Here is a 21367-nt window from a genome sequence, read left to right on the forward strand (position 1 = left end):
ACTGTGCACTGACTAGAGCTGGTGAACAGGATGTAAGATTCACATTCAGCTTTGTTTACATCGGTGGGTACGGAGAGCAGCGACTTTTTAAAAGAGTTTGTCGAGTTAGTTTCCGCTTTTGCACTCATCACTGAACACACTTTCCATACAAACCTCATCAGAACTGCACACAATACAATATGCAACTTTTCCTCTGTCAAAACCCCCCAAAAACAGACATTAGTAAACATTTAGAAGAAGTTGTGCTTTCAAAAATGTTCATGTGCAAGTGTTGGCTGAGTGCAAACTAATCCCACATTAAAATCCAACTCTCAGTTCGGCGGTTGGTGGTTTGGAAGAGCAGGAACAGGTCCGGATGGTATTTTGAATGTACAGCTCATGTTTCCATAGTTGGTAGCATAGAAGACTCATATAGTGATGCACAGTAAATCTTACTTAATGTCTCACCTCGTATATCCCATTCTCAGTCCTATATGTCTTTAATGTCTCCTTAACCATTCCACACAGGGCACAGTCTTGTCTGCACTGAGGCAGAAAGAGCTTATACTGCACATTTACAGCCCTGTTTTAATACAACCAGGTTTCACAAGTCTTATAAGTATTGTCTTTTATGCATTGCATGGTTTTGTCTCCATAACCTTTCCAGTCTACACAGGATATCTTGCCTGCATTGAGGCAGAAAGGAGGTTATTATGTGTGCACAGTTACAGCGGAGGTTAAAGCCCTGCATAGTGAGATAAAACAAAGGTTTTTCAAGTATTAAGTCTTAAGGTGCGCTATCTACAGTACACCTTTTACAGGATGAATATTCACTATGCACCATCAGGAAATTAAGATGCACATAAAACTAGATTTGTTAGATTTGTTGTTGTTGAAACTAGGTTTGTTTAGTCATCCTTAAGAGTCAAACAGGTGTATTGATGATACTAAATTTCATCCCAAAAAGAAACGGTTAAATCACATAATTCCATAAGTAATGTGCTTAACTCGGAGACGTGACTAGGCAAAAGCTGCAAGCGCCAAAGTCCAGCCTGAGGCCGACATCACGCCGTCTCGTGTTTTTGTGCCCGGCTCTGCCAGTTCTCTGTGGAGCCCAGGTCAGAGAGCCGTGCCAAGAGACCGCTGCGGCTCAGCAAAGCCCTCTGTTGTGTTTGGTCAGGCTTGTCGATGGAGGCCGACGGCTTTTCCAATTCGCCGTCACTGAAAACACAGAAGCAAAAGAGGCGGACAGTTCCACTAGGCTGCACAGATTTTATGACAGAAGAATTAGAGAGATTCTTAAAAAGGAGGAATGCCGTTACAGTTTTGACATTTTTTTTTATGCGAAGTATTCTCTCAGTGTTGATCGTAACAAGCTAGTGAAGGTTTTTCATCTCCTATTTGCTGCTGCGAAGTTGGAATAAGCCATGGCAGCTGTGTAGAGCAGTTGCACTGTTTGACTTCCCTCTGTAGGTGCTTCAGGTCGCCTGTGGCCTCGCTGAACAAGCTGCTCGGTGTCCGGCGCAGCAGACGGAGAGCTGCAGGGCGCCCAGTAATTGATGTGTACCATCGCTCACTTTAATGAAGCCTCCTCTGGATGCCTGAGCAAAGGTTAAGGAAGCCTCTTTGTTTAACGTCTCATTACTGTCTCTCCGCACGAGAGGCCACGGCTCTGTGCGGCGCTCACCGAGATGCAGATGTTGCCTCCATGCATGCGTTGTCGTATCTGTTCCTTTCACGTAGCAATAAGGTCGACTTGACTTTCTGAGCAGAGCTTGTTTTCTCCTGGTTGGTCAGACAGGGTCTTCCTGAACTGGAGAGCGCTCTTTTTTTTTTTTTTTTTTTTCGCGTGACAGGCGCTGGTTTATTTTGGACACAAACAGGAAACGAGTACAGTTGGGTACGAGAGGACAGTATGAAGTACAGTTTGACAGTATGAAGTACAGTTTGACAGTATGAAGTACAGTTTGACAGTATGGAGTACAGTTTGACAGTATGAAGTACAGTTTGACAGTATGAAGTACAGTTTGACAGTATGAAGTACAGTTTGACAGTATGGAGTACAGTTTGACAGTATGAAGTACAGTTTGACAGTATGGAGTACAGTTTGACAGTATGAAGTACAGTGTGAAGTACAGTTTGACAGTATGAAGTACAGTGAAGTACAGTTTGACAGTATGGAGTACAGTTTGACAGTATGAAGTACAGTCTGACAGTATGAAGTACAGTTTGACAGTATGGAGTACAGTTTGACAGTATGAAGTACAGTCTGACAGTATGAAGTACAGTATGAAGTACAGTCCGACAGTATGAAGTACAGTTGACAGTATGAAGTACAGTTTGACAGTATGAAGTACAGTCTGACAGTATGAAATACAGTTGACAGTATGAAGTACAGTCTGACAGTATGAAGTACAGTATGAAGTACAGTCTGACAGTATGAAGTACAGTTTGACAGTATGAAGTACAGTCTGACAGTATGAAGTACAGTATGAAGTACAGTCTGACAGTATGAAGTACAGTTTGACAGTATGAAGTACAGTCTGACAGTATGAAGTACAGTATGAAGTACAGTCTGACAGTATGAAGTACAGTTTGACAGTATGAAGTACAGTCTGACAGTATGAAGTACAGTATGAAGTACAGTCTGACAGTATGAAGTACAGTCTGACGGGATGTGAACCAGTGCAGTGCATCAATTCCAACAGTATTACAACAGAAATGTACAAATAATATGTGTAACTGTATTGACGAGGTGTGTTGTTGGCTACTCTCTTTTTTTTGTGTTGCTGTTCTCTCTTTTTACACTTGATCATCCATTAGTAATACTGAAATTTCCTGTAATGACATGTAAATATACAGCATACAAAGAATATGAGCATACTGACTGGCAGGTTTCAATGGACTTAGACTCTCTCACCCTGTGTTAAAGCTTAATACTGATTCATGCTTTGGCTCCTTAGCTGTCATTTGTGGCACATGGAGCCCAGCTGGCAGTAGTTAGGGGGGTCAATGGCTGCGGTGCTGCTGCTAGGAATTATGGGGGAGGGAGATGGAACACGTCAAGACTTCCTGTTTCAAAGGGCTCGGTCCAGAGAGCGCTCTGTGTGTTTGTGTGTGCAGGATCTCAGCTGGAAGGGCACTGTGCTGAAATAGGGGGATTGTTTCGGGACGGTTGTGGGTTTTTTTTTCCAGCTGCATACGTGTACTGCGTCACACCCGTAGCGCCACAGTATGTTTTTCCATTAAGTTTGGTGCGGTACAGGTGCTTTGGAAGCACGCTGGCAGGGATATTTGGTACTGGCCCGCTTTGAAAGGGTGCTGGCAGTGATGTTGTCATGTTGGGTGGTGGTGACGCCCAAAGGACTTGCACAGCTGCTTAGTATTCCAGTGGCAAACCAAAGGGACCTGAATACCCAGTGTAGGCCCAGAGCGGTACAGCATGGTACTTATGCAATGGAAAACCTCTCTAAATATATTGTGTATCCTTCTGAAATACAGTGTCAACTAAATCAGGCCCCGGCCCCTGATCTCCTCATGATCCCATGTCTCATTTGTCTCTTAAAGAAATGTCCCTGGTCCCTGAAAATAATAATTCTTGCTCTTAACTGTTATTTTAATTGTTCTACAACCCTTTAAAAATGGAACAGAAAAAGTGAATGTCATTGCTTCCTGATTGTAACCTGATGTTAAATGACCTGGGTGAAAATAGTGTTTATTTTCACCTCAGTTAATTCGCTTCTTTCTTGCCTGTTGAACGTGAAACTGGTGAAATAGAAGTACACACCCTTCCCTCCCTCTGTGCGGGGTAAATTAAAAATCCAGGGCATTTGACATAACTCAAACGGAGAGAAAACATGTATTTGACCCAGGTCTGTATGTCACCTTGCCTTTTGGACTTTGGATGTACATATTTCTGAACACGGCCTCACGGGCTTTGTTTTTACATGGAAAAATAACGAGTCGAGTTAAAAGCGGAAAGCGTTTTGTTGTGCATGTGTTGTGAAACTAGGCTTCTACCTGGGGGTTTTGTATACATGAAAGATAGAGGTAATATATTGCCCATTTTTGTTCCAGTCAAGCATGCTTTTATTTCATCTATCAGGCGTGTTTTAAGGGCGGTTTTCCCTTGTGGCTACGTTTTATTTTCCTATGCCCTATTTACCTTTTTTAGCCTAGTATTTATGAATATTCCAGTTTAGTGCTTACCTTGATCACAAATTACCTGTCTGTGAACACCGCTGACATAAAGCATTAGGATGCACAAAACAGGAATAGCGACATAAATACCTAAATCAAGCTTTGTTCCCTGATTTCCAACAAGCAGGACAAGATCACCTTCTAAAAAGTGCGAACCCAGACTGCTGTTGTGAGAGCGGCTCCACCATGATGTCTTTTGAGAAGCAAGCTATATTTATGAAGTGTCCTCTGAGTAGAAGTAGGCTGATCTGTTGCTAATGTATTGTGTGGTTGTACAATCATGTTATCATTTCTATTTATTACAGTGTAAGCAGCAGGGTTGTGTGTCGAAAAATAATGCCTATTGGTACCGTACTAATTTTTGCTATCGCCATTTATATCGAGGCATCGAAGGATGTCGAAGAGCTTCAAAATGTTTGGATTTTTACAGTGAGAAGAGCTCAAGTATTGTTTTTTTGTTTGTGGTTATGGGAATTTGTCCAGAGGAAATCGATTGAGTAAAGGTCTGGTTCTATTTTGAAAAGCAGATGGCATGTACAAATATTACAAAAAGTAATTTCCTCCTCAGCATAATGAAATGTGCTTTTAAGAAACAACTGCTTAGTATTGAAACCAATATTAGTATCAAATTGTTCTCTTTTTGCTCTGACATTCTTTCTCACTTGAAAGCTGAGGCCTCTTGGGATTTTTGGACCAAAATGTCTCACCATATTGACTTGATAGTGTGAACCATCGTTTTGACTTGAGCGTTTTCAGTGATGTAACTTTGAGCATCAGCAGCAGGATGTTGGATGTTGTGACTCTGATCTTCTGAACGTCCTGTGTCTTCCTAAGTGACATGTTGGCACGCTGAGTGGAAGTTTGATCTGCTGTTTTTCTGTTCGCTGCACGAAGCTGCCCCACAAGGACCTTCAGCGCTCTTACTTACAACACGATGTCCGTTCCTCAAACCGTTTTGAGAATAACCCTGATGCTGTTTCTCATTGAGAATATGTGCACCGGACCGGTATTTAGACCAAGGCAGTACATTCTCCCATTGTGTTAGGCCTCTCCAAATGTTTTTTCTCCTTGTGCTTTTGTAAAAACGGCTACTTTGCAGACCAATAAACTTCTCATCTTGGAATGTGCTTGTGTTCGGTGTCTCTCTTTTCTGAAGACGCTGAACGCTGAATCCCGGCCTTGACGACAAGCCGTCAGCCTCCGTCAGCAAAACAAAAGCGGCTGGCGCGTCCCTGCCAAGCTCAGGAAGAAGAATTTGGTGTGTGTGTGTGTCCTGTGTACTGAGGGCATTAACAAAATAAACTCGGCGCTAATGAAAAAATGTGACTAGAGGTGCCTCAGTAATGGTGGGTGCTTCCTCCTGGCAGATTTTTACTAATGATTCTGATATGATGCTGTTTTGGCCACATGCATGCTGAAATGGGATCATTATTTAGAAGGATTTTCCATATGGTTAGAAACAAACAAATGGAAAAAACAAAAAATGTATTGATAGGCTTATGTAAGTGTTTCTACTATTTTGTCCTGAGTCAGACTTTAAATCCTATTCCATTAGGGTGAATTCAGGTTATGTTCAAGTTCTTTATTGTCATAGGCACAGAGGAAAACTAGTTGCCCTGGACAATGAAATTTTTAGTTATGTACACTAGCATAACTAGTACAAATGTAATATTAATATGTATGATGTGTACATGTTGAACTATCAACAACAGCCAATAGTTTAATAGCAGCAGAGAAAGTCAATAATTGAATAGCAGCAGTCACTATAGCAGCAGACTGGACTTTATAGTGCAAACAACAGTCCAAATGTCTCGGGACGTGTGTGTGGACATGTGGGACACTCCAGATGCTCCAGGAGACATAACAAATTACTGTAAACCTACAGCAGTGATGTTTCTATAAATACTTGTAAGCCTTATTTTAACATTTTTACGTTGAAATTAAATAGAAATAGATAACCTTTTCAAAACTATACACCTTCAAATAAAATCACATGAGCCCCTATCTCTCTCAGGTGGTGTGTTCAGGTGTTGTGGGACAGTGTTTGGTAAAGTGGGACAGTCTGAATTCTGAATTAAACAGGGAATCTTAGAGGGAATTCAAAGCTTTTATTAAGCACAAAGGTTCGAACATTATGAAAATCTATGTTTAACATGCAGTTACTAGTCAAATTTTAATCAGTAAGGTAATCAGAGGGTTTACTCAAACTCTGATGTATTCTGTTACAAAAAAGTACAACAATACTAGGCTACTTATTTAGGCCTACATGAGATAGGCCTACTAAACAATAAATTACATCATTGTTACCATCAGTTATTGACTTTTTTTTAACGTCAACTACAAAGGTACTTAAAGACATTCAAATAACAACAATCAATCAAATATAAACTAAACACAGAGCCAGGGGACAAAATATAAATTCACATTCACAAAAAGAAAATAATTGTTTTTATGTATTGCTTGGCTTCATTTTTAAAAGCAATAACTGAGGGTATAGAATTATTAAATTTGGATGTGTAGATATAGTATTTTGTCCAAAGAATGATTAGGATTAGGTTTTGATCAGTTGTTGGAATGGCTAACACGCTCTCTGGGCCCTAAACGTCCCATCTCGCACTTTCCCACTTTGCTCCATGGGTCGTTCATGTGCGCTCAAGTCGTAATACTGGTATTTCCGACAGCACGTGAAGGCGGCCTGTCCTTGAACGTTGGACATCCGACCCAGCAGGTGTCAGTGCTGCTTAATATTAGTATTTTCAGACCCAGGCCAAAGATAGCTCTATCTACTTCTTTTTTTACTATCTGTTAAACGCAATTGTCGAGAAAAAACTTAACTATTGGCTTAAAATTGTTTCTCTTCTCTCTTGAGAATCTGAGCAGCAGGCTACATTTTTTCCAACACAGAAAATCCTCATAGACTGTACAAAAAGATGTTAAACACATATATGGAGATGTTTTGTCATCGAATTTGGTTATAAGGACAACACCCAAAAAAGACGGACAGGTCTGGCCTTCACCCTCCTGTACATTTTTTTTTTTTTCATCTTTCTGTGTGAATTAATGCAGTATATACATCACTCGGTCATCATGAATTAATTAAATAATAATTAGGTCAGCAATAATGTTGTTTGGTGGTTAGATATAGGGATGGGACAATATATCGAAATTCAACATAAGGCAACACAAAAATGTGACATATTGTGGGGCAGAAAAAGGAATTGTGATATTAGTTCGATTTTATTCTTTTGTAGTAATCACAAATGATTCATCATTATTTAATTTCAATTTATTTGCGCTTTGTAATGACATTTTTAAATGGTTGTCTACATTTTAGCAAGCCAGTGCCATTGTTAGAAATATTTGTGACTCAGTAATAAACATAATTCTGCACAGTCAGACTTTGTCGTCACTGAACTTTTATTTATTAGGCTACATCATATCGTGGTCGTATGAATCGTGAACCCCATATCGTGTATTGAACCGTATCGTGAGATAAGCATATTGTCCCATCACTAGTTAGATAACATAGCTTAGATAATGATTTATATACAATAAGTAACTACCCCTAATGAGAAGAGTTTTACACAGGCCTGCCAATAAAAATAATAATAATAAAAAAAATAAAATGATAAAACAATGGTATAACTCTGTAGTCCCGCACACTTGATGTAAGTATGTAAATAAAACATGACATATCAATAGCAAAATGTCTTTATTTCACATTGGTTATAATGATGCGGTTGAGTTAACACTGGCTGTTGAAATGTGTTTGATTTGTAATTTGCCCTCCCACCACTTCTGGAAGTCCTTCTCTTCTTCAGTTAAGGCCATTTAATTTCTGACCTGTGGAGGGCAGTGATATCTCTTGACGAATTTAATCTGCCGCAAATACGATAAGAAGAAGAAGAACACGGACAGTTTGAACGCCCCCCCCCCCCCCACCCCCACCCCACCCCACCCCAGAACTCGCAGCGTCGAGATTCCATCCCGTTTTCCCGCTTCTTCCGATAGGACGTGAACGCAGCATGGGACTTCTTCGTGAGATCCCAGATTTGCAGGCTCAACCAGGAAGCGAAAACACTATTGTTCTCATGATGGATCAGTAGTAGAGCCAAATGCCACAGCCTTACCTCCGCAGTAGCGACTGTCACTCTGCCCAACCCATCTCTGTGAACTGATGTCTAACCTGACACATTTAATATAAATATAAACACCCCCCCACCCCCCTCCTCCAGCATGTCTGACACCCAGCTGCTCAGGGTGTTCGTCACCGAGCGGCTGGCAGCGGCTGCAGATGAGATCTTGGGTCTGGTAGAGAAAACCATGGCAGATTACCGGGACGAGGTTTTCCGTTCAAAGAGGGAGATCCTGCAGCTGCGCAGGGAGCTGGACTGCAGGGAGCCCGAGAGGAGCAGAGGTGTGTGTGTGTGTGTGTGTGTGTGTGTGTGTGTGTGTGCATACCGAGGATATGTACCGTTATGTGTTGCATGATGTCATTAATGCACAGTTACAGAGCTATACATAACCAACATATATATTTAATGAAAACTGCCGTACTCAAACTATTCCCACTATTTGCATAGATTTATTACCCTATTATTATTATTTATTTATTTTTATTAATAGGGTTATTGTTGTTGTTATGCTGCCTATTATCAGTGGTGGAAGACCTACAATGTCCTACTCAACTAGAAGTATTGTTACTTTGCTGATATTAAGTAGAAGTAAAAGTACTGGTGTAAAAACCTACTGAAGTAAAAGTAAAAAGTGTCTCATTTAAAATATCCTCAGAGTAAAAGTTACGGAGTTACTTTTTAGAAAAGAGAATGTTGTTACATGTGATCTTTTCCATGTGATTCTAAAAAGATGATTCTTTAATTGGAAAAATTGGAAATTACAAAATAAAGTGCACAAAGTAAAACCATATTACTCTTTGTACTCCGGATGTGATTTCAAATGTAGTGAAGTACAAAACTTAAGTAGAAATATACTTAAGTAAAAGTAAGATGACTGATTAAAAAATACTCAAAAAAGTACAAGTACACAAAAAGCTACTCAGTTTCAGTAATGTGAGTTCAGTAATGTACTTAACCTCCACCCTTGCCTGTTGTTATTATTATTATTATTATTATTATTATTATTATTATTATTACTGTTATTAGCCTATTATTATTGCATAGTTACTTCTGCACACTTTCAACTAGCTTTTATTCTATTATTTTTTACCCCCATAGAAATAAACAGTAGAGAGTGAATAGTGACATCTGGCGGTCAAATCGTGAGCTAAAATATGAACTCTGTCTACAGCATTAAAACTGTCAGAAGTTTAAAAATGATGACTTTAAACTTTTCAAGCAGAAGGAAGGAAGCACACTTCCTGATGATTTTAGCTAGCTCACACATTTCCTCATGGAAATCTTTTTTTTTCTCTTTTTTTTTTTTTTTTTCATTTAACCCCAGCCAGAACAACAACAAACACATTTCCTATGTAAGAAGAAAGAGAGAGAGGAAACAGAGAGAGGAGACATGTGTGACAATTTTTAATTTAAACACTGTCCGTCAAAAGATTGGGGACATTTAGCTTTTGAAAATGTTTAATAAATAAGCATGTTTTCTTTGTCGGTTTGCAATAACTTATATAATATATGTGACGATAATACTAAAACAATTAAACTATACGTTGATAAAAAAAACTCCCGTAGCAGCTGGAACTGCTGCTCACACTTTGTTCACACAGTCAGTTATTACAGGCGTTCCTCAGAGATGCTCTGCCTCTGCAGGACGTCCCAGAGGCAAAACCTTCCCTTCACATCAAAGAGACACTTTGATAATGAATATATATATAAGTAAATAGCTTTTTTATGTTAACAAAAGCATTGCAGGGATTTGTTTCCTTACTTATTAATTGAAAAACTAACAGAGAAAATCAAACAGTACAAGGTGTCCCCAAACTTTTGACGGACAGTGTGTATATAGTCAGTTAATGTTCCTTCTTTTGTAACAGATGCCCCCGAAGTCTCAGAGGAGATGTTTCCCCCTCAGCATGAGTGGAATCCGAACATGGAGCCGCAGCAGAGCCAAGATCCGTTATTCCAGCAGGTGAAAGAGGAAGCGATGGAGCTCATTCCCAAGCTGGAGGCCGGTCCGTCCGACAGTGTGAAACGTCTTCATAATGAATCAGAGGTAACTGCCAACAGTCAGGTCCTCTCCTCAGACCGCTCTGCTGCTGCACATGTTAATAAAGATGCAGAGGAAGACTGGAGGCCTCAGTTAGACCTGATTCACGGTGACGACGCTCCTGTCTCTCCAAAGTATCTCGGCTCGCCCGGAGAGGCCGTCGATATAATTTGCGGCGTTTGCGGAAACATATTCGAGTCCAAAGAAAGTCTAACCGACCATCTGCAAACTCACACCGAGGTCAAGTTTTGTCACATTTGCTGCGCTTGCTTCAGAAAGGACGTCGACCTCATAAGACACGTGGGCGAGAGCCACGCCGGGGAGAAGCCGTTTAAATGCCAGGAATGCGGTAAGGCGTTTCTCCGCAGAGACTACCTGGTGGTGCACCTGCGCACCCACACCGGAGAAAAACCATACCGGTGTCCTTTCTGCGGCAAGTCCTTCACCCAGAGCGCCTACCTCTGCATTCACAAGAGAATCCATACGGGAGAGAAACCATATCGTTGCAGCGTGTGCGGCAAATGGTTCAGCAGCAGCACGGCTGTCAGTCACTGCTTGAAATATCATAGAACTAACAAGGGGAAGAGCTGAAAGTTCTGTGGAGAAACACAGGTCGACTGTGCAAGCTCACATCTAGACATAGTACGTTAAAGTCCACGTGACAAGGGACCGAGTCTTGAGCTCCACGTGGCCTCAGCACACGGTGGTTAAACTAAACTACACCGCCACTGCTGGTTCCTGACAGGTTTTGGACCTACATCAGTTTTTTAAGCTGCTCTGCTCTGATAATGAATGGCGTCTCTGCTGTGTTTGAAAGTATCCAGGAGAGAAAGGAGGGATGACACGCAACACAAGCTGCGAGTGGGATTTGAACGTATGATGCCGGCCGTGACGGGAAGCAGGGCGGGTTAGTGGTTACAGAGACTGACCTTGAAACAGAGGAGGCGGGTTCACGCCCCAGGTCAGTGAGAATCTGCCCTGCTGAAGTGTCTTTGAGCAAGACACTGAATCCTCTGTAGCTGACCTCTGACCTCCCTGCGGAGGGGGGCAGCAAAGCAAGGCCTACAGTATTACATTATTATTATATACTGTTTGAAAATGGTGCTCCTGTTGAATTAAATGCACAGCAATTATGGCAGGAAATGTACTTTTTCATCCACTGGTCAAAGTGGCGACTGTATTCCCAGCTTCAACAGCCTCTTTCACAACTGAAGCAGTCAAATGGTTTTCAGAATAGGAAAGAGCGGATGAGTGGCCAAAATGTCTGGGAGAGTAGACCAGTTTACCAGCCACAGCAGGTTGGAGGTGCAAATTTCCCTCCCTGGTGGCGTGTGAATAGTGTCACATGAGTTTACAGTGGATCTATTACACACACACACACACACACACACGCACACAGGAGAAAACACAGAACCATACTGCAACGTTGGAATGGCAGCACTGTTTGTTTCTAAAAGGAACAGAAGAAATGTTTCTAGAGATATTTCAGGTCCCCAGTCAGATTCGTCTAACCCTTGTATAGCCTACTGTCACCACTGCTCTCTGAAGGGCCGCCTCCCTGTTCCCAGCACTAATTGCACACCAGGCTATGAAATAAAATGAAACTCATATATTTTTCCACTTCACTACAGTCACGTGGCTAAAGGTATCAAAAGCCAATTTCAGGATAGAGTTGAGACACTTCACTCTTCTATATCTGTATGCTATCAAACCTCAACATGGTATAAAAGCACATAAGAAAATCATTTTGTACAAATAATTTGTTCTTTACTGAGCAGTATCAAGTTGATAAAAGGAAACAAAAGTTCTATTGTCCAAATGTAACTCTAATTATAAATCTTCACACCTAAGCTGAAAATGTTCACAAAACTGCCACATTCCTCTTCTGTATATGAATGAAACTAACATGATGTCAAAGGAGGGGGGGGACTCACTTCCAGGTTCTTCATAGTGGTTAGTTTGCATGGACTGCTGCGATACAGTAATATAGTGATATACAGTATATAGCTAGATTGTTTTATGATCGGAAGACGGCACATGCTCTGGCATTTTATAATGAAGCACATTGTATATGAAGTACTTCTATGCATGTAAAGTAAGTGATATATATATAAGCCATGTTTGCTAACATGAAGTAGCCTAACGTTACTATATTCTGCATAGAAGAGATTAAAGGTGCTATGTGTAGCATTTTTAAACATCAGTGTATCATTGATGGGATCTTGGATCCAAGATCATCATATTAACTGTAATAAATTATAATTACGGTAAACAAATGAGACCATGGTCGATTGGTAGCCTCCATCTCACACAAGTGGTATTGTTAGTGCTAGTGTTTCTCAAAATTAAGACTATATTTCCCACAAAGCCTCTTGCCTCCTGTCACAAAGAGGATGCTGCTAAAAAGAAAACCTTTAGCTCCATTCGTTCTGAAAGAAGCGTCCCTTTTCCTTTGTGCTAACCCTAACCCTAACCCATTATTTTTTTCCATATGGAATTTGATTGTTAGCCGTGATGTTTTAAAGGTGGAAGGTGGACTCACCATGAGTTATCAGATTATGAAATTACATAATGTTTCTGTAGAGGCCATCAACCATAAGAAATGGTGTTTTAGTCCTGAGGTCCCTGTGAAATACTACACTACCCACAAACCAATCAGAGAAGTTGTTGTTACCATGGAAACGTTACCTGTTACAAAGTTATGCATAGTACCCTCTTTTTTTACAGGCTATGATAGTAACACATAATTATAGCAATGACTCAATTCATGTGGTCATGATTTATTGATATTAAAATGCTACACATCGCACCATTAAGGCAGCTGATCAACAAGGGAGCCAGACAGCCTACATCACTTTTAAATACACTGCTATTTAATTAGGTCTGTATGTATATGAGTGCACCGTGGGACAGTACAGACTCTGATTGTTCCATTTCTTGTCTTTAGTTCCATGCTGTTCGTTAATGCAAAGACTTTTGGTGAAATTGCAACCTTTAAGCATTTTGTATTTTATTTATTTGTGTTTATTGTTATTTATTGTAACTGAAATAAAAATGTTTGTAATTTTGCATTTGAATGAGATGTATGATGCCCAACTGTTGACAGCGGGGGGGATACGCAGTCACGCATGGGTAGGTTTTCACCTCTTGACAAGCAGTTTGGGACTTTGCTGAAGTATGAGTTCTTTTAAGAGTAACTAAACAGGTGAAGCCTAATTCTTAATGGTGATAAATGGTGGCCATCTGCTATTGGCTAGTTTTTGTGCCAGGTGATGTCACCACCTGTTGTACTCTATAGTGGGTGACATCACCGCGCACCAAAGACCAGGCAATAGCAGATGACCTGTTCAATACCCTACTTTTCCGGCTGTGGAACTTCTGGTTGTGTAGTTGGTGTCATTGTTGTGATGGAGCAAATGAGCAAAAACCAAAATTGAATTTGAACATAATTAAATAACTACACAGGCCACAAAAAGGACGGAAATCTGACGGAGACGGATGCGTCATCAGCGCTGCCCGGACAACTGACAGCTCTCATTGAAAATGAATTGAAAATGAATTGAAATGAACGGAGACGGACAGACACAACGGATCAGTGTGGCCGCAGCCTCAGGCTTCACCACAGATTTGGGTAGGGTTGAGTTACTCTTTATGATTATTTTTTACGTGATAGTAACTGCTGACTTTTTTCACTGTAGCCTGTGAAGCTGCAGCTAGCTAGCTACCGTAGCTTATTCCCTTTCAGGAGATGGAACATTCCAACTAGCTAAAAGCCTGGTGGTGTAGTTCAGTAACTAACTTTGTTCATTTAAATAATACTGAAAGGATTTTTGTGATTAACCCAATTAACCCAACCAGGATTTGTTATGCTTACTACAACATATTCTAAAGTCAAAGCCATATGCTTTTTGGAAATTATGTCAACCTCGGCTTGTTCACCCAAACAGCTGGGAACGTTTGTTGTTTTGCTGTTACCATGACGATGTGAAAAGGCCCTTTTCAAAATAACAGTAACAGCTTCCATGTTGAGAAACCAGGTGTGGAGGAGGTTGAGCAAATGCAAACTTTGAACGTGCCCCTGCTAACAAGCCGATATTTGTGTGTTTGTTGACTATCTTTAACTTTACCTTCTCGTCAGACATTTATCTGCCTTACGACCAGTCGGAAATATAATGTCGGGGCTGCAGCTGCTCAGGCTGCTGGTCAACGAGCGGCTGGCTGCTGCTGCCGAGGAAATCTTTGGACTCGTTGAAAAAACTATAGCAGAGTATCAGGACGAAGTTGTCCGCTTGAAGAGAGAAATCATCCAGCTGACACAACAGATCGAGCAACTGACCGCTTTAAAACCTCAAAAACGATTATACAGAGCAGGTTTGTGGAATCTCTTATCAATACAATTAACGTCTGTTACAAACAAAGCTGTAGCTAGCTCCGATACGTTCCTGAAAGTTTAAAGTAATGTCAGTTAACGTTAGCTATCCTTGCTTATCGGCAAAGTTACATACCTGGTATAGCATAATTTAAAACCTTTTAATTAATCATTTATGTATTTTGGTAAATTCGGCATATTGATATTCCACCCAGCAGCACTTTTTCAGTAAAACCATAACTTTCAGCATTGGTTCACATAGCTCTGAGTGGACCCTTTTGGTCCCCTTTGTCTCTTCCGAATAGAGAGCCTAAGTCCCTCCCCTTCCGCTGTCCCCCATGGGACCTTATTTCGGAAAAAATATGTACGGTAGTCAACGGCGAGAGACAAATAATTGTTTGATCTCATTTGAATTGTGCCATGAATTACACAAATGATGTTTTGTCAATTTAAAAGATAATTTTGCAAGTCAAGAAAGTCGCAGTTTGTTGTAAAACTGTTTAAGTTATAGACTGTGAAAATACGTAATTAGAAAGACTACACACCCAAAAGTCGCGTAAGTGACGTCATAACTTTCTCTTTCCACAAGCTATCCAGAGCTGCTGAAGCTAAGTCCCTCTCAGATAGCAGTAGTATTATACACAACCTGGAAGGTAGACAGTAAGAACGGATTTAAACTGGTTTAGGATAGTTTTAGTACAGTGGAGGCTAACGTTAACGCGATGCCTGTGTGTTTCCTATGTTTCGTTCCATGTTGGTGTTGGTGACGTATATTGTGCAAGACGAGAGATGTAGTTCACTGAGCACAAAACTAAATGTTACTTTACTGTTTTACGACAAACTGCGACTTTCTTGACTTGCAAAATTATCTTTTAAATTGACAAAACATCATATGTGTAATTCATGGCACAATTCAAACGGGATCAAACAATTATTTGTCTCTCGCCGTTGACTACCGTACATATTTTTTCCGAAATAAGGTCCCATGGGGGACAGCGGAAGGGGAGGGACTTAGGCTCTCTATGGTCCTGTGCTGCTCCATTAAGAATTCTTTGACATTTACAGGTTTAGTTAAATGTAGAAACCAAGTATCAAACCATCAGATGTGCTTTGTGTTCTTTAGTGATTTACAAATCAAAGACATTCTGAAAGCTGCCCCACCCACCTTGATTTGAAAATCACTGTGGCAACCTATTTGTTAAATCCTGCCAAGGCAGATAGTGTGGCGGTCTGTGGGGGCAGGTTTTTATGGAAATGGAGGAAATTGAACTTGACACACATGAAAAGACAGATTGACTTAAATCATGTTTACTTGCCATGTAAGTAAATGTGGTTTCAACATCATCAGCAGGCTGGATGTTTACAACACAGCGAGTCTATGTTCGGTACAGTTTACAACTCAGTCAGCAGCAAATGTCCTCTCTCTCCTTCAGACACCCAGCCTGTCCTCTCTCTCTCCTTCAGACACCCAGCCTGTCCTCTCTCTCCTTCAGACACCCAGCCTGTCCTCTCTCTCTCCTTCAGACACCCAGCCTGTCCTCTCTCTCTCCTTCAGACACCCAGCCTGTCCTCTCTCTCTCCTTCAGACACCCAGCCTGTCCTCTCTCTCCTTCAGACACCCAGCCGGTCTCTGAGGAGCTGCTTCCCTCACAGCAGCAATGTGACATTAAAATGGAGCAGATTCCCAGCCTGGAGGAAAAGGAGATCCAAGCCACCCCACAGGTCAAAGAGGAACAGGTGGATCTCTGTACCATTCCAGACTGGCAGGCCTGTATTTCCAGTAGCGTGACAGTCGGACTTGCTCAATCTGAACCAACCGCTGACTGTCAGCCGTCCCCATCTTCCAGTTCTTTAACTGTGAGCGTAAACGTTAACGACGGTCGGAATTGGAGCGACGGTTCAACATCCCCCGGTCAGAATCACGGTGTTGCTGTCTCGATGGAACCGGAACAACCGTCAAGAGACGAAAAGACTTGCCGTTTTTGTGGTGAATTGTTTGACAAGTACTCCCATCTGGTCAGGCACGTGGACGAGAGTCACAAGGGAGAGAAGGCCTTTAAATGCCTCCAATGCAACAAGGAGTTCGGTCGTAGGGACAACCTGCTCTTGCACATAAAAATTCACACAAAGCCCTATAACTGCGATTTCTGTGGCAAAACGTTTGCTCGGAGGTCAAAACATCTTGTTCACATGAGACAGCATACTGGGGAGAAACCATGTTTTTGACCGGAGAAACCTGAAAAAAAAATCATCCTGTGCTCCAAAACCATTATCGACTTACACAAATTTACAATAAAGAACATGCTGTCTTATTGCATCGCAGCCTGGTTTGTAAACTGCACATCTTCTGACCACAAGGCCTTAATACATCAGCGGGTCCTCACTCCCACCCATACAGGACACTTCCAACAAGTGGTGTGAGAGGAAGGATCGCAGTATCATCAGCAAACCAACTATATACAAAGTTGTTTTCTCTAGTTTTAGTTTGATGGGGCTTTATGGAGTTGGTTGGATGCATTTGGGATCTCTGCCACATGTTCCATGTTTTCAACCTTCTATTATGAACCTCTAGTAGGAGAAAGGCTTTTTTGTGTATATTTATACACTCACAATATTTATTAGATTATGTATACAGATCACAATTACAATCATAACAAAAAAAAAAGAAAATCAATTGGTGTTGATTGGGTGTTGATTATGTCAGCGAGTCCATCCATTGGCTGATAGTTGGTTTTTCAGGGCTTTTCCCAAAGCATATCAGTTGTATGTTTGGCTTGAAGTAAACAGAGATAGACCAAGTTATTTTGGGTTGTAAGACATTAAACTTCTTCGCGAAATATTTTCGCGTAGGAATGACATGCAGAATGTTCAGAAATATTATAGTGACATCTGATGGTCAAATTCTAAACACTTTTAAAAGGTAAACTCGGATGTTTTGTCTTTATTTTGCCTGTAAAACGGGCTCAATCAAAGCGGTAGAGAATCCTCCACTCCAGCAGGTGGCGATAGTGAGAAATTCAGTTCATGCGTTCTATAGCTGAACGGGAAGTATTAAGTGCCGTTGTTCACCAAACAGCTAGCTAGCGAGCCGATTTTTCTGGATGCCTGTTAACTGTCAGTCTTGCAGTTTATTTGTCTGTTAGATATCTTGTCAGGCACCTTGCTCACCTGTTTGCCTTCCGGCCGGCCGGTGCTCCATCATGTCGGGGACGCAGCTGCTCAGGCTGCTGGTCAACGAGCGGCTGGCGGCGGCTGCAGAGGAAATCTTTGGACTTGTTGAAAAAACGATAGCAGAGTATCAGGACGAAGTTGTCCGCTCGAAGAGAGAGATCATCCAGCTGAAACAAGAGATCCACCAACTGGGCGTTTTAAAATCTGAAGTGACATTCAGAGCAGGTCTGTGCCATCTCCTACGTATATTCATAAATATAATTTGATTCTAAGCTAAGCCGGTATTGTGGAAACGTCTCGTTAACTCTTGGAAAACACCTTAGACCCGACAGCCTTTTCTTAACCCAGAGCAAGTTACGTTGATTAGCCGTTTAAAACACGTCTAAATAGGTTGTAGTCGTCTTAGGCTAAAATTAGGGTATGGGTTTAACAGTTAAAAGTACAAACACATGCAGGTCAGGTGATTTGAAGACTCTAAATTGTCCTATGGCATAGGTGGTGTGTGTAGTACAGTATATGATGTAGTAAGCTATATGATGTATATGTTGTACGTATTGTATATATAATGTAGTTTGGTATATGACATGTACATGATGGTATGTGAAGCCCTTTGAGACATGCTTGTGATAAAGGGCTTTATAAATAAACATGACTGACTGAAAGTTTAGTAGACGTCGATGTCTTAGCTTAGTACAAATGGACTTCTCTGGTGCACTTTTTTTGATATTTACAGCTGTTTATGCAATGTTTAAATATGTAATGATGTATTTGCTGCTTGGTTGAATACTGTGCCATACATAGCCAAAAAGATCCTGGGCTATATGAGAGTTAGAGCATAGACGTGACATTGAAACGACGTCTAGTGCTCAGTGGGAACTATGTGCAGCACATTTATCTTATAGTTGCATATTACCTGATGGCTACTTCACAGTTCATAGTCGGTCTTCTCTGTCCTTTAGACACCCAGCCGGTCTCTGAGGATGTGCTTCCTTCGCAGCCGCTGGATCGGATTCCCAGCCTGGAGGAAAAGGAGATGCAGGAGCTCCCGCAGATCAAAGAGGAACAGGTGGATCTGTGTATCATTCCAGACCTGGAGGCGGGTACTTCCAGTAGTGTGAAAGTTGGACTCGCTAAATCCGAACCCACCACTGACTGTCAGCCGTTCCCATCTTCCAGCACTATAACTGTGATTGTAAACGATGACTTTGACGACGAGTGGAACGGGAGCGACGGCTCGGCCTCCTCCTCCTCCGGTCGGAGTCAGGGTGACGCTGCCTTCATGGAACAGGAACAAGCTCAGAGAGACGAGAAAGCTTGCCGTTTTTGCGGTAAGCAGTTCAACAGGGACTCCGATCTGATCAGGCACGTGGACGAGAGGCACACGGGGGAGAAGGCCTTTAAATGCCCCGAGTGCGACAAAGAGTTTGCTCGTCGGGACCACCTGGCTGTGCATTTGAGAATTCACACGGGTGAAAAGCCGCATAGTTGTCCGTTCTGTGGGAAATCATTTGCTCAGAGTTCAAATCTCAACGTTCACATGAGGATGCACACCGGGGAGAAACCATATTTCTGCAACACGTGTGGCAAAATGGTTGCCCATAGCTATCATCTAAAAACGTGCGGTATGACGGAGCCCAAAGGGGAAAAGTCGTTTCGCTGCATGGCTTGTGGCAAAAAATTTCACACAGCTTCAAACTTGAGGGTTCATATGAAGATACATGAAGCAAGGAAACCGTACACCATTGTGTAGTTTTTACGTTGGTGGCTCACACAAGCTTCCTGTCTGTGAACTTCTATGGAGAAGAAGATAAACTGTTACAGCGGTCTGAGAAAACAACCTCTGTTTCAGACCACTGCCTTTTGTGTCCAGAGATCAGAATTTGGGATTCAGCAAATTCTTGTTCATGAGAAAGCCACTTTTACCCTTTTAAAGGAGTATGTGCAGTTATTTCTACCTTTATGAAGGAGAGTGGATGGTCCACTCACATAGTTTTCTTTACTGACACTGTAAGTAGGTAGGTGAGAAGATTGTGACTTGAGTAAATGTCCAGCCAGCAGGGGGCATGTAGTCCTAGAGGTGTATGGTCATCTTCTACCCCCAACCCTAGGTACGGAAGCCCGTTGAGGACATATATTCATACACTTTATTTACGCCGTTTTCCCATGATAGCAAGTACATTTTCTTTGTTTTCTCAAGATATTATCAAGTTATTTATGCTGTTATCTTGAGATAATACATTTTGTTTTCCTGAGATAATGAGAAAATTATCTCAGGGAAACAGATAATTTTCTCATTATCTTTTGGAAAACAAAAATTGTTTTCTTGAGATAAAATCATTTTCTGCTTGGAACTAACATTCTAAAGGAAAGCGTATTATTCAAAACCCAAATGTTGAAGTAGGCCTACCTGTTAGTGTTCAGGGCATCTTCAGTCACTCAGCATGTCATCATGTCAACTGTGATGCACAACAATATAAATTAATTCAGGATCTCGGGGGTTTTCTCAGGAAAACAAGATAATTACTCTATGCACATTACTTTGTTATCTTGAGATAATGAGAAAAATAAATGAGATGTGTTATCTCGAGATAATGACATAAATAATAAACTTTATTGCGAAATAAATATTTACACTATGCCCATTACTTTATCTCGAGAAAACAAAGAAAATTAACTTGTTGTCACGGGAAAACGGCGTAAATAAAATGTATCAATATATGTCCTCAATAGGCTTCCGTACCTGTGCACAGCTGAGGAAGTTAACCTTCTCTAAGCCTAATTAGTTCCAGGTGTTGAATGAACCTCTGAAGACGGCTGTCTAGCAGTGTTATAATAACTGAGGCCTTAAACTGCTGTAGGCATTTCACAACAGAACTCAAGTGCCAATGTCCAACGATTTGGGACAGCTTTTCTGTCTTGCCTTTTAATTCAGCTACTGATATTACATCACCGTGTCAGTTCATGACAGTGACATGGCTGTTTTCATCATCTTTGTTTTTGAAATCCCTCATGGATCACAGAGCCTGGACATGCTTCATGGAGCAGCAGCAACAGAGGGTTTGTTGTTTTTAAACCGTTACTCTTCACTGGTTAGTAGCAAGGTTAAAGAGGAAGTGGAGGAACAGAGTATTATTCAAGGGCTGGAGGCGGGAACCTTGAAATTGCGTAGATCGAGTGTGACCAATCAGAGCCATTCGCTGACTGTCGGCCCCTCTGGTTAGACAGCTCCAGTGTTAATAATAATAATAATGACAGTAATTAAGGATGGGAGGCAAGCGGAGAATCTTACCAAGTTTTATATCGTCTAGTTGGAAGTCATTCAGCACCTAGCTGTGATGAACATTAGGGATGGGACAGTATATTGAAATTCAATATATAGCAATACAAAAACTGTGACAATACGTATCGTAGGGGAGAAAAATAAATCACAATATTTGCTAGATTTTATTCTGCTGTAATCACAAATGAGAC

The 21367-nt window shown here is 41.3% G+C and overlaps 2 protein-coding genes across 2 annotated transcripts in view; both read left to right on the forward strand.

Annotated features, from left to right (window-relative positions):
* The window catches only part of ugp2b (UDP-glucose pyrophosphorylase 2b), a 409818-nt gene that overhangs the window by 165018 nt on the left and 223433 nt on the right, over nucleotides 1-21367 (forward strand). The window lies entirely within an intron of this gene.
* Nucleotides 17926-20065, forward strand: LOC139916437 (uncharacterized). The gene is made up of 2 exons (XM_071905308.2): nucleotides 17926-18121; nucleotides 18856-20065. Exons 1-2 carry the CDS (start codon nucleotides 17926-17928, stop codon nucleotides 19644-19646), a joined length of 987 nt encoding a protein of 328 aa, XP_071761409.2. The 3' UTR covers nucleotides 19647-20065.

Source organism: Centroberyx gerrardi, chromosome 15, assembly GCF_048128805.1.
Source record: "Centroberyx gerrardi isolate f3 chromosome 15, fCenGer3.hap1.cur.20231027, whole genome shotgun sequence".
Lineage (NCBI taxonomy): Eukaryota > Metazoa > Chordata > Actinopteri > Beryciformes > Berycidae > Centroberyx > Centroberyx gerrardi.